Here is a 13,448-nt window from a genome sequence, read left to right on the forward strand (position 1 = left end):
AGTCAGTTAAGAAACAATAGTTTGGCAATAAAGCAGAGACCTAGTTCCTCCCCAAGGGACACACATGACAATACATCTTTGAGTTCTTCTACAGGAACCCTCCACTTGGCTAGTAACTACACACTGAGACCGCAGAAGGTTGGAGCCAGAGGCTGATGATTGAGATTCTTGGAACACCATCCTGTTATTTCATCACCAACCAATCAGAGGAAGGTCACACACCCTGCATCCCTCACCCCAGATTTTGCCTATAAAACTTATTCCCCCAAACCATTGAGGAGTCTGGGGTTTTTGAGCATGAGTCACCCATTCTCCTTGCTTGGTCCTGCAATAAACCTTTCCCTGCTCCAAATTCCGATGTTTCCTTTCGTTTGGCCTCACTGTGCTTTGGACACATGAACTTGCGGTCAACAAGAGTAGTGTAGGATTTTTCTTCATATTCCCCAAACCTGATCATCTTGCTCAATCTTAAATGCAAATTCAGTATTGATTCCTTCACATAGCAAATGCTCACTGGGTCATGGTAGTTCAGGGTGGAGCCTTCTGACAGACACAAAGACAATGGATGAAGTCACTGTCCTTCAGAGAGACATTAAAAACAAATGCATCTGAAACTGGAACAAAGTGAGGCTTCAACGAGGAGGTGAGTGAAGGGACCGGATATGAGGGTTTTGTTGAGAATGGGGAACTGAGAATAAGCGGCTGCAGAGCATGGAGGGTCTCTGGGGACACAAGGTGAGGAAGGCAGTTTGGGGGCAAATGGAAAGATCTTGAATGCTAGATTTAAAACTATGGATTTTATTTTGCACTGATGAGTTTGTGAGACAGGAGGGAAGGGGGCATGGCACAACCTTTAAAAGAAGGACTCAGCCGCTGAGGACACGACATAAACTGGTTAGAACCAACTAGGCCCAAGATGGCAGGAGATTCAACTTCCAGTGGACCTTGAGCCTCATCATATGCTCATTGTAATGCATTAGCATCTAAATGACACACCCACAGGTGCCATGACAGTTCTGAGGCTGACCATAAAAGGCCAAAATTGAGCAGTGGCCCAATTCCTTGAAATCCCTGCCCCTTCTCCAAAATAGTTGGAATAATCCTCCCACTTGTTAGCCTATGAAAATACCCAGCCCATAAACACTAACAACCCCATATTTCAGGGCCTCTCATCTTCTGAGATGGCCCACACTCTGTCTGTAGAGTGTGTATTTCTGCTTTAAATCTGCTTTCACTCTACTTCAGATCGCTCTGGAATCCTTTCCTGCATGAAGCCAAGGACCCTCATTTGGCAGCCAGTCCCAGGGACTCACTAGAGACCTGGGATGTGACCATCCTCTCACACCCCATTTTCCTACGACATCTTAAGTAGGGGATCAGATCATGCGGTCAGGACCTCACTTAGGGTGCTTGCTCTGGCAGCACTGTAGAAGTTAGGCTGGAGAGGAAACAGATCAGGAAATGTTTGAAATCAGCATGTTAATGTGTAAAAAGCCTAGAACTTGCAGTTGAATGATTCTGCTCTCACTTGTATTCCTGATATCAAACATAGATTCATGTGTTCAAAAAACACGAGTATGTGTTTGAATGTATAGAGAGAAAAATCTGCTACGTTACATATAGTATGACAGAGGATATTTATCGCCTTCTTCCTTAATTTTTCTGTATTGTTTAAAGTTTTCCAAGTGATCAGCTGTCATTAAAAAGTAATTTTAATTTTTTTAAAAATAAAACACTTTCTTTTCCACAGAGCTCAAAATGACAGCATCTAATTAAGTCACAGGCCGGTGTGCTGTGAGTGACTGTGTAAATCCACTGGTAACCCAGGCAACCCAAAGGCAGTGGACACTGTGTTCTCCAAGCCTGGCCTGAGAGATGCCCTTGGCTGGGGCTTCTATGGGATTAGCCTGAGGAGCCAGCTGACCCTGAGACAAGCTGAACTGGAAGTCAGTAGGGGCCTTTCTCTTCCTTTCTAGGAATCCCAAGTTCTTATGCCACTTGTCATCCCCCCTTCTACACCCCTCACCCACACTAGAATATATCACATATTTCACGTGTTTTATTGAAGTATAGCATAAATACAGAAAAGTATGACATGTGATGCTTTTAATCTTCCCTTGTACCATCCCTGACCTCCTTCAACAAAACTTACATTAAAAGAAAATTAAAGAATCACCCACCCTGTGTTTTCTTCTCTGAAACCCAGTTCTTTCACATATCCATTCTCATTAAAGCCACATATGGAATGTCCACTTTATCCAGGAAAGGTCAGGCCAGGGAGGAAATGAGGAGTAAGTCTTCAAAAAACCACAGTCCCAACGATGACAAGACAGTGAAGATGGACCACCTTAGGGGAATGCACAGGGGCTGAGGCAGCAAAGGAGCAAAGAACAACCAAGGCTCTGGTGGTAGAGGTACCAGAGGACTCAGGAGGCTGTCGGGGAGGAAGAAATTTTCCTCTACCCTTCTAGGTGCTTCTGGCCTAAGAATTGAATTGACATGAGATGGATTAGCAGGAGAAATCAAAAAGGAGTTTAATAACGTATATATGGGAGAGACCAAGATAAACTGAGTAACTCACCAAAATGACTGAAGCCTTTACCTTAAATACTATCTTCAGCTAAAGATGAAAGAGGACGTTGAGGGTAGTGGTTGGGGACTTCAAAAGGTAAAAATGCAATTCACAAGAAGATAGTAAAGCAAATGTCTGGTAAATAAATGTTTGCTGGGTCATGCAGAGACAATGGGTCACAGAGTGGACCCACTGTCTGATCTGTAAGTCCTGCTGAGTTTCCCCCTCCACACGGAGCCCATATCTTTGCAGGTATCTCTGGCGATAGCTCTATTCTAGGGAACTGGCCCTCTTTCTTAATTCTTTTAGGCAGTTAGGGGGAATTTCAAAGTTTCTTCCTGAGTCTTTTGGGCCTTGGTTATTTTCAGCTCAAGATAATCCACATGTCAAAGAGATATTTTGGCGTGGAAAATTTTGCTCCCCGACAAGGTGATGCTTAAGATGGGCCTTAAAATCTGACAAATGGATGGCAGAGCAGGAAGGGAAATCAGTGCAGAGAGACCAGCACATTCAGGACCCCAAGGAGTGAGAAAGCAGGACACATCTGGGTTATGGCAAGCTACTTGGTTTGATAGTGCCCAGCTGGGTACAGCCTCTCTAAGATGCTGACACCACTCAATTGATAGCAGTAGCCACACCAATGAACATTCTACATCATGCCAGTCCTTCTTGGATTTCGTTCCTCTACCGTCTTTCTTCCCATACTCTGTTTACTTAGCCCATTCTGAGCTTGACCTGGTTCCCAGCCCCATCCACTCCCTGTGGAGCCAGTGTCCTACCACACGGTGGTCCCCAGAGTGTCCTGGCTTGGAGGGAGGAATCCACTCTTCTACCAGGTACCTGAGTGTCTGCTCTACATGGAAGCTGGAAAGCATGACCAGTAGCTTCAGGGAGCAGGGCTAACTGGTGTCCACGTCCTGAGTAAGGGCAGGCTAGGAAGTCACAGAAGGTCCAACACATTAGGTCCCAGGACTGCTTTGGAGCAAATCTAGGATCAACAACAGAGAACAATCATTTATTCACGGGGATATTTATTGAGCATTTTTTATGTGCCATGCACTGGGCCAGGGGCTGAAGATACAATGAGGAGAGTTAATCCCATCCCTCACCATGGCTGGCCAGTTGCTAAAGCAAGTGGCCTTCCTGATTAGGACATTCAGTGTCTGCTATGATTGGTCAGGCCTGTGCCACAGTGATGGTTAATTATTTTTAATGCTACATCTGGTCCCTGGCCTGGTTGTTAGTGGGCAGGTACAGATGTTAATCAATAGTCATATTAACAAATGTACAATTACAAACTGCAATAAGGAAAAGAACTTTGAATCTGACCTAGAGTGGGAATGGTGGTCAGGGAAAGCTTCATGGAGGAAGAGATCCTTGAGCTGAGATCCAAATGATGAGCAGGAGATAACTGGCAGAGATGTAGGGGGTGGGGCAGAAGGTTAGAGCATTCTGAGCACACAGGGGGAGCCAGATGGCTTTGTGGATAGAGTTTGGGTGAACCCTCTAAGGTGAAGGGGTGGAGTGCAAGATGGACGAGCTGTGAAGAGTTCTGAGTTGGCTTGGGCATCGGTACTTGTTATGGTCTAAATGTTTGTGTTCCTCCCAAAACTCATCCGCAAAATGTTGAAATCCTAATGCCTGAAGTGATGGTTTGGGGAGGTGCTTAAGCCTTGAAGGTGGAGCCCTCATGAATGAGATGAGTGTCTTTAAAAAGAGGCTCCAGAGAGATCCCTAGTTCGTTCTTCCATGGAAGGAAGGACACAGCAAGAATGCTCCGGCTTACGTATCAAGAGGAGGGTCCTCACCAGAACATGACCTTGCTGGTAACTTGATCTTGGACTTCTCAGCCTCCAGAACTGTGAGAAATAAATGTCTACTGTTTTTAAGCTACCCAGTCTGTAGTATTTTGTTATAGCAGCAGCCCAAGTGGACTAAGACAGTATCCTTTTTTTTTGGGGTGGGGGGCAGCAGGGGAGTTGTTGAGATTCATACAAGAAGAGATGGTGGCTCAAACCTCAGCAGCTGAAGTGTAAAGTGATGGACACTCAGCACTTCTGTCCACCACTGCAGGTTAGAAAGAAAGTATACCACGAGGGCACCAGAAACCACAGGAAACTGGCAAGCCCAGACAAGCCAGTCCCTCCAGCTCTGTCCACACTGGCAAACACTGCCATTTCACATAGGGATGCTCCTCTTCATCAGTGAAAAACCTCATAAGCTCCCAAAATGTGGAGACATGGCTGAGCAAGTCATCTCTAACCTTCACCTTGGGCTGGGGAGGGCTTCAGTTAGAGTCAGAAGCTTATCAGTTGCAAACAACAGAATCTACTCCAGCCAGTGTAAGCAGAAAGCACTCATAGAATCTCCAGGAGAGTCAGGGAATGAAACTTCCAGACTATGAAACCTGAAACCACACCCAAATTAACAGTGTCCATCCACCCAGCAGAGATTCTGAGCCCAGTGACCACTGGGCACGGTCGCCTCAGCCTGCACCAGTCAAGACACCAATAACACCCAACTCTTCATGCCTTTCCCCTCTGATCAGGCCAAATCCTTGATGCATCTCCATATTCACCTCTCTTTCCCCTGAAGGGAAGTCTCCTGCATGAGCACCTGACCAGCGAAGTACAAGTCACATGTCTGCACCCTAGTTTCAAGGAAGACTGGGAAAGCATGCTGCTAGCTTCCTTCTTGGGGAAGTGGGACTTAGAAGATAAAAAATTCCCCAGGTATATGAAATATGCTGAAGAGGAGCCAACAGGGGTGTTTTCAGCTCCCATAAAGCACTGAAAGCCTGTGATCAAGACTGGGAACAGAGCCTCCATCACCTATTTCTTATATATTAAACAGGGCCACCTTAGACAGAATAAGGCTCCCTTTGTTTTGGAACACTTTACTTCCACTCAGGACCAGCTACATAATTTACACGTCCCAGTGAAAAACGAAAATGCTGTACTCCGTGTTCAAAAATTAAGACTCTAAAGACAGAGACAGAAGAACATTAAACCAAGCATGGGTCCCTCTGAGCATGGGTCCCGGTGTAACTGCACAGATCACAACCCTTGAAGCCGCCTCTACCTCCTTTTTCTTCTGGTTGGCCAGTAGGATTTATGTGGTTTGGACACTTGTCTGATCTACTGTTGCTAGACGTGGTGGGAAGAGGTGGTAACTCAAGTGATATCCTCAATAATAAGATACACGGTAAGGTCTGGATCCCTCTGGAAACCTATTAGAGCTCATTGGGTAGCGGGGAGAGGTATCATAAAATTCTGGAACCTACACAAAGAAGAAGAAGTGATGAATTCCAAGGCTGAATTGAGAACAAAAGTTGCTTTGTCAAGCTTGTTCATCCTGCCTCTCTTTATAATGCTCTACTTCTTGTCATGGCGTATAGGTTGTTATGGTGAGTGAACTGGGACAGCACTGTGAAACATTACAGAGAAGGTTTTCTTTTCTTTCCCTTTCTTTCTCTTTCTTTCTTTCTTTTTCTTTTTCTTTCTTTCTTTCTTTCTTTTTCTTTTTCTTTCTTTCTTTTCTTTCTTTTCTTTCTTTCCTCCTTTCCTTCTTTCTTTCTTTCTTCTATAAACCTTGGTCAAATGTATTCTCTGAAGCTAATGTAAGACATCCATAACCTGGTATTTCATGACAAAGGATACATGTGTTCAACATTTATATAAAAAGAAAAAAAAAAATCCCGTTTCAACCATCCATACCAGGCTTCTCTAAAACCCATGGAGCCTCAGCTACGAAAGAAAAAATCTTGACACTGGTAATACCTCATGCTCACCTGCACACCTGGAAGGATTCTAGCTGTAAGTCTAATGCCCACCTACAATGCTCAGGCGGTCTGAATAGGGCTGTGACAGTGTCAGCTCTGGGAAGGTGAGATAGAAAGCATGTTACCCTGACAAGTGTCCTTAAATGTGCTGAGGTGAGGAGGAGAGATGCAGGTGTAGAAAAGATGGGAGTTCAGTCTGGGACAAGAGAGACTATTTCTGGTGTCAAAGTGCAAAAGAAAAGCAAAAACATAAATGGTAGGTGGAGTGTGGGATTGGAGATCTAAGAAGACTGAGGAAATAGAAAGAGGAAGGGGGAAGTGAGTTCAGAGGGTTCTGGAGCAGAATCCAAGTGTTGTTAACATTCCTGGGTCCGTATTTAGTGCAGCAGATGGAAAAGCACCCCAATGATGGAGTCAGTCCACCTGGTTGTAACACTTCTCCTCCATTACTAACTGCGTGACCTTGCAGAAGTGATTTAACCTTGTCAAGTCTCAGTTTTCTCATCTGCAAAATGAGGATAGTAATGAGAATTAAAAGAATGATTAAAAATTGACAACAGTGACTGGTTCATGGTAAGAAATCAATAAATACTAGGCATGGTGATGATGATGGTGATAATGATGGTGGTGATGATGGCTGTTATGATGATGGTGAAGATGATGATGGAGATGATGAAGGTGACTGATGGCGATGGTCAAGGGACCTGGCCTCTCCCGAACCCTGGAATGAGCACCATGGCGTGGGGCGGATGAGTGTGTAGACCCCACAAGAGAGGGGTAGTGATGGGAGATGAGAAGGAACCAAGAGAGAAAGAGATGGGAGGCACAGGGAGCTATTGGGAGACCTGTGCAATCATTCCCAGTGAGATTCCCTGCCCAGCGCGGTGTCTGAAGTGATCTCTAAATACGCATGAGATTGAATTGTAAATGTGTGTTATATAAAACAATCATCAAGCTGTGAGGATTCCCAGCTTTACAGTGAACACTTGGGCAAGTGGTTACATAAAATGCAGTAGAGGCTCTGTCAGGAGGAAGACAGAGCTCTGCAGTCAGGGCAGCAGGTTTGAGGAATGGCTCTGCCGCAATGGGCAATTCTTTTTCTCTCCAGAGATTTACAGGAAACGACAGAAAGTGAGAGCTCTCACTCCCAGTTGCTGGCCGCTGGGGCACCAGAATCTGCGCGTTCTCACGTCTAAACCTCCCACGCTCACTTGAGGTGAAAAAAGGAGTAAGAACAGGAAGTGTCTGTGAGGAGTTTTGGTTTTCTTTTCCTCGTCTGGAAATGTTTTGTGTTGTGTCAAATTACCACACATAGATGATGTATGTGCTTATTTCTCTTTTCTGATTAGAAAAGTAATGCATGCTCATTAGAGAAAATTTGGAAAACACAAAAAGTCAAAAGTCAAGAATAGGGATCACTAATAAGAACATTCTCCAGAGATCACTGCTCCGCTTTCAGGTTTATTTCTTTTCCTTTCATTCATTTACAATATGCGTATAATACAAACATACATCCATAATGTTACATTTGTATTATACTTTAGACAATTAGATCATATAAACAGTTTTATGTCCTATGTCTTACACTGATCGCTGGCATTTTTCTATGTCACGAAATGTTCTTTGAAAATTTTTAATTTACAAACAGTGAAATGACTTTATGGCATACAGTTCTGAGTGCTGGCAAATATAGATTCCTGTCGCCACCACCATAGCCATTGATCCAGAACAGACTTGTCACTCCCCTCAAATTCTCTCAGGCTGCTCCTTTTCAGTTAGCCCCTCCCCCTAGTCTTAACCCTGAAACCAAAAAGTTATCCATTCCTACAGTTTCACCTTTTCCAGAATGTCCTGTAAACAGAATTATACTGTATGCAGCCTTTTGGTCTGGCTTCTTTCACTTGGCATGCTGCAGCTGAGTCTCACCCACACTGCTGCATTTATCCATAGCTAGTTACTTTTTATTGCTGGGTAGTATTCTACTGTATAGATATACCAAGGTTAGTTTATCCATTCACCAGATGAAGGACATTTGGGCTGGTAAACATAACTTTTCCTATTTGAATGATATTCCATCCTACAGATATACCAAAACATATGCAAAGAGTTCCCTATTAGTAGAATGTTTAGTTCCCCCTCATTATAAATAACCCTTAAATGGACATCATTATACATAGCTCTTTGCCTACCAAACATGTATGAATACACTTATATAGTATACATATATTTGAAGCTATCAGCAAACATGCAGTGTGCCCTGCTGGTTGTATAAGAAAATATAAAAATATATATATACAGTTCTACCAAAATTTTCTTAAAATGTTTGCTTATATAACAAAGTGTCTCAATATGTTGTATCATTATGAAAATAAGAAAATAATAACTAGCTTTAATTCTAATACAGTAGTTTTTTTTCCCTGTGCTGTACAATAGGTTCTCATTAGTTATCTATTTTATACATAGTAGTGTATATATGTCAATCAAATTGTTAATGCAGTAGTTTTAACTGGTTAAATAGAACTAGCTTAATTTCTGAAATCCTGACCGTGTATATCATTCAAAACCCACTTCAGGACATTGTTTTCCCAGCAGGAAGCTTCTTTAGACAATGGAGTCACCTGGTGTACACAGAACAAGAAGGATGACTGGGCCAGGGCAGGTTTCAGGACTGCAGGCTGCTTAGGGCAACACAGCTGAGTTCCTAGTTACATCTGAGCAACTGAAGCCAAAGCCACTAAGAGAGGAAAGACAAAGCTGGCACTTTGTTCTGCATAAAGGGACAGGGCTTCTCTTTGAGTAGATGTTGCTGCCCTGCAAATTAAAAAGGAAATAGAAAAAATGTCAGTATTGGTGGATGACACCTACTTTCAAAAACATATATGCACACTGCGGAAAATTTAAATAGTACATGGGACTTCCCTGGCAGCGCAGTGGTTAAGAATCTTCCTGCAGATTGCAGTTGACACCGGTTTGATCCCTGGTCCTGGAAGGTCCCACATGCTGCGGAGCAACTAAGCCCATGCACCACAACTACTGAGCCTGCGCTCTAGAGCCCGCGAGCCACAACTACTGAGCCCGCATGCCACAACTACTGAAGCCCATGCGCCTAGAGCCCATGCTCTGCAACAAGAGAAGCCACTGCAGTGAGAAGCCCACGCACTGCAACAAAGAGTAGCCCCGGCTCGCCACAGCTAGAGAAAAGCTCACGTGCAGCAGTGAAGACTCAATGCAGCCAAAAATAAATAAATAAATAAATAAATATAAATAAATAAATAGTACAGAAAGTTACAAAGTGAAAAGTAAAAGCTCCTTAGCTTCCCTATTCCCACTTTCCATAGAGAATCATCCTTGATAGTTTTGATTTGTCCTTCCAGAAATGCGATACACACTCCCTACACACACACACGTGTGCGCACACACACTCCCACGCACACACACACACACACACAGACTTACATATCCTTTTATCTAAGCACAGATGGAATCTACAGCTTGTTTTTTCACCCAACAGCACATCTTGGACATACTTCCATATCGGTACATATGGAGTTTATTCATTCTTCCTCATGGGTGAACTCTGATTGTACGGATGTACCATAAAGTTCGCCAAGTTCCCTATTGATGGACATTACATCATCACAGTTCAACTGGTGAGGAAAAACCAGTCATGACATACAGACACTGAGAGAGGATCTGGCCAAAATAGGGACTCTGGTCATAGCAAATAGGGTCTGACCACCAGATTTTTAAAAACAGAAATTACTGAATTCTTTGAAACCAATTAAAAAATAAACTTTTAAAATTATGAAACCATCTGAGGTTTTTATCCCCTGGATCCTGACTAGTGGCTGGGGTCCTTGAAAGTTGGTTACTCCCTATGAGTGCTGTTCGCCCCTTTTTTGCTAAAGGAATCTCCAGCAGCCCACAAATTTGTACTAGGGCTCCTCCTGCTGGACATTTTCTATAATTGCACTTCTAATTCAGTTAATGTTCCAGAGAGTTCATCCAAAATTGATTAGTGTTTTTGCTGTTAAATAATTAACCAATTAAGACAAAGACAAATTTACTTTTACTTTTTAAGAAAACAAAATAATACAGAACTAAACACAGTAATAATGAGTCTCCCTTCATCTTTTTCCAGTTCTCACTCCCTTCTCTAGCCATTGGGAGTTTATCTTAGATCTATTTCTATCATTTACATCTAGTATCATGCACAAACAGCATATAGTCTTGTTTTCTTTCACTTTAGATGCCTGGGCCCACTTGTCACATTTTAGCTTAAGCTCTTCATGTCACTGTGAGGCTTTGCTTGAGGGTGGTGTTTATGCAGAGAAAAAGCACATTATTTGCAGTTACTTTGGTTTTAAAAATTAATTCTAACTATTAAATTTATAAATTCAAAAGCTTGACTTTCCCATACACTTTTCTAGTTAATTTATGAATAGTATTCTTCTAATTTAAAAGCCTAGTCAACTCTGATAATAACTTTTAAGGGGGCTTCACAATTATTCCAATTTCCCAAATATTTTAAACTCAAGTTATTTTAGGTTAAATTATTTTAAACTTGCATTTTAAAACATTACATTTTCTTTATAAAATATTTTAAATGACTTTAAGTGAGCAAAACCTTCTCAAATACTTAATTCTAATAAATCTAATAAATGTATAAAATTTAATCTTAATTCTCTTAAACATTCCAGTACTGATTGAAAACTTAGTAAAATTCTCTTATCACTTTCAACTAAAAATCCTAAGTCTAAAATCAGTTTGTTTTTTTTTTAAATCTGTTATTTAATAGTTACACTTATATTGGAATCACAGGGCTACTCCAAGAGCTATTCTTAAATGCTAAACTCTCCAAAATGTTGTAAATAAATTAAAATGATGTAAATAAATTAAATATCAAAAAAAAAAGATTGTTCCTAAACTTACCACAAAAATAATGTGAGTTGGATTCTAAACTTTTGCAGATTCAGTCTTTTGCCCCACTATTCCTAAGCAAGTGAAATTTGCCATCCCACTTCCGTGGCCTAGGGCCAGGGCAGAGCGGTGGGGGGGGGGGGACGACACATTTTGGAGAGAGAATTCAGGCCAAGATGGGAAATCTGACGTTTTCCCTTAACCCTGACTGACACAGCGAACCCTATGTCAGTAACATGAGTACGTCTGTTTTCTCATATCCTCACCAATCCTATAGATTATCCATCTACTGAATTTTGGGCCAATATTATAACCTATAAGCATATAAAGTTGTTTTCTACATGTTTTTCACTTTGTTTGTGAAAATTTGTCCATATTGCTGCATGATTATCATGATTACGGTTGTTTCACCTTCACCCCCAGCTTTATGGAGATATAACTGACATAAACCACCTACCATTGTTTTGAATGGCTACATTCTATTCCATGTAGTAAGTATAACCCTTTGATGTAACCATTCCCTTACCCTTGAATATTTAGCTCCAGCTCCCAATGTTTGCACTTCCAATACTGCATTAAAAAGAATTGTTTGTGAACATCTGTGAGCATGTAGATTGAATCTATATTTTGAATCATGTCTTTAGAATAGGGTACCTAAAGTCTGACTTAGGTCAAAGATTATGAATATTTTTATAGTTCTTTTTTTTTTTTTTTTACTTTTTTTTTTTTCCTCGACCCCGACCGCAACCCCCACAGCGCGACACCTATAATTCTTGATACATATTATCAAGTTGTTCTCCCAAAGCATTTTAGCAACTTACAATGCCATCAAGCATTGAATAACATCTTTAAAATATTTTTCTGCTATTTTTTGTTGCGGTATGTCAAAGGAGTTGAGGTGGAAATTGCCCCTTATTGAATGTGTAGTTCATTATTATTAGATCAATAAAATAATGTTTCATATTTGCCACTGATGGTTCCTCTTCTGTAAATTATCTTACCAGTATTCTTTGCTAAATCATTTTTAAAGGAGATTAGTAAAATTCCTTCCAAAGTAATGAAAGTGGAGAAAACCTCGGCAAAGCGTGAAAGAGGGTTTTATTCTTGACATTCAATGGACTTGGGAAAGAACTGTCATAAATAAATCTGTTCAACAGTCACTGAAAGAATGCCCAAAGAAGGAAAGAAGAACAGGTCAGGAACTATAAACCTCTTACTTCTCTGCTGTGGTGTGAACCCCAGAAACATATGGAGGCAGTGTGGTTCAGTGGGAAGAGCAAGGACTTTACACACAGACAGACCTGGCTTCCACTTCTGCCTCCAGCCAGTCCTGAGTGACTTTAAGGGGTCACTTAACCTCTCTGAGCCTCAGCATCACTAATGGCGATCAAACTGCCCACCTTCCAAGAATGTGGTTGGAATGCAATGAGATGATGACTCCAAAGGCCACGTTGACAGGCTGACATGTGCGAAGTGCTCAGAAAGACCCGAAGACTGGTGAGCAGAGCTGCCCTCATTCACCGTACAGAGCGTGCAGCAGGGGAGGCAAAAGCAGGCACCGCTGCCAGGGTGGCCCCACTTGCCTATTTTGGGAACGGCAGCATAGGGGGCAACAGGTTTTACAGGAAGGAATTTTACATGATCTGTATCTGCATAAAGTTTACAGTCTGTTTAAGGAGACAGAGTAAAACCAGAAAGACCTAAGTTACACGGTGACAATAAGGACACTTACCTCTCCAGACCTTATGAGGCCCCCTGCTCACTGGAGAGTCTATTCTATTAAATCCTCCCAACAACTTTATTCCCCTTTTTTCCACCTACATGAGCCACAGCTGGATTCTGTTTCTTACAATCAAAATCTGGAACTTCTACACATGCTGCCCCTGGTCACTTCTTATAGGACAAACTCTCACAGGACCCGTGTCATGCCCTTCAGTTGCCCAGCCCCTTTCAACATCCTTTGTCTCAAATCTATGCCTCCCCAGGGTAGAAAAATCAATCATTTGTTCACTCATTCATTCATTCCTCAGTGCCTACCAGGCTGCAGGCTCCCTCCTAGGTTCTTGAGTCACATTCATCAGTGAACAGAAAAAGAAAAAGCCCCTGTCCTCCTGGAGCTGATGTTCTAACAGGTGGGAAACAGGTAATAAAAAACAAACTTAACAAACAAATAAG

General features: G+C 42.1%; 1 protein-coding gene across 3 annotated transcripts in view; it reads right to left on the minus strand.

Moving 5' to 3' along the window:
- Positions 1–6,040: 6,040 nt before the first annotated feature.
- The window catches only part of BST1 (bone marrow stromal cell antigen 1), a 37,366-nt gene continuing 29,958 nt past the window's right edge, over positions 6,041–13,448 (minus strand). For 2 of the 3 annotated variants that reach the window (XR_014264383.1, XM_082464061.1), the window contains one exon: positions 6,041–9,164. Coding sequence is in view for 2 of the 3 variants with exons in the window: in XM_082464061.1 (XP_082320187.1) it covers positions 9,059–9,164 (106 nt within the window). In the remaining variant the exon portion in view is untranslated. Of the gene's footprint in view, positions 9,165–13,313; positions 13,399–13,448 lie in introns of those variants that run through there. The other variant, XM_082464062.1, reaches the window with a different exon arrangement.

This window comes from Balaenoptera physalus (genome assembly GCF_965194825.1).
Source record: "Balaenoptera physalus genome assembly, chromosome: 5".
Taxonomy (NCBI): domain Eukaryota; kingdom Metazoa; phylum Chordata; class Mammalia; order Artiodactyla; family Balaenopteridae; genus Balaenoptera; species Balaenoptera physalus.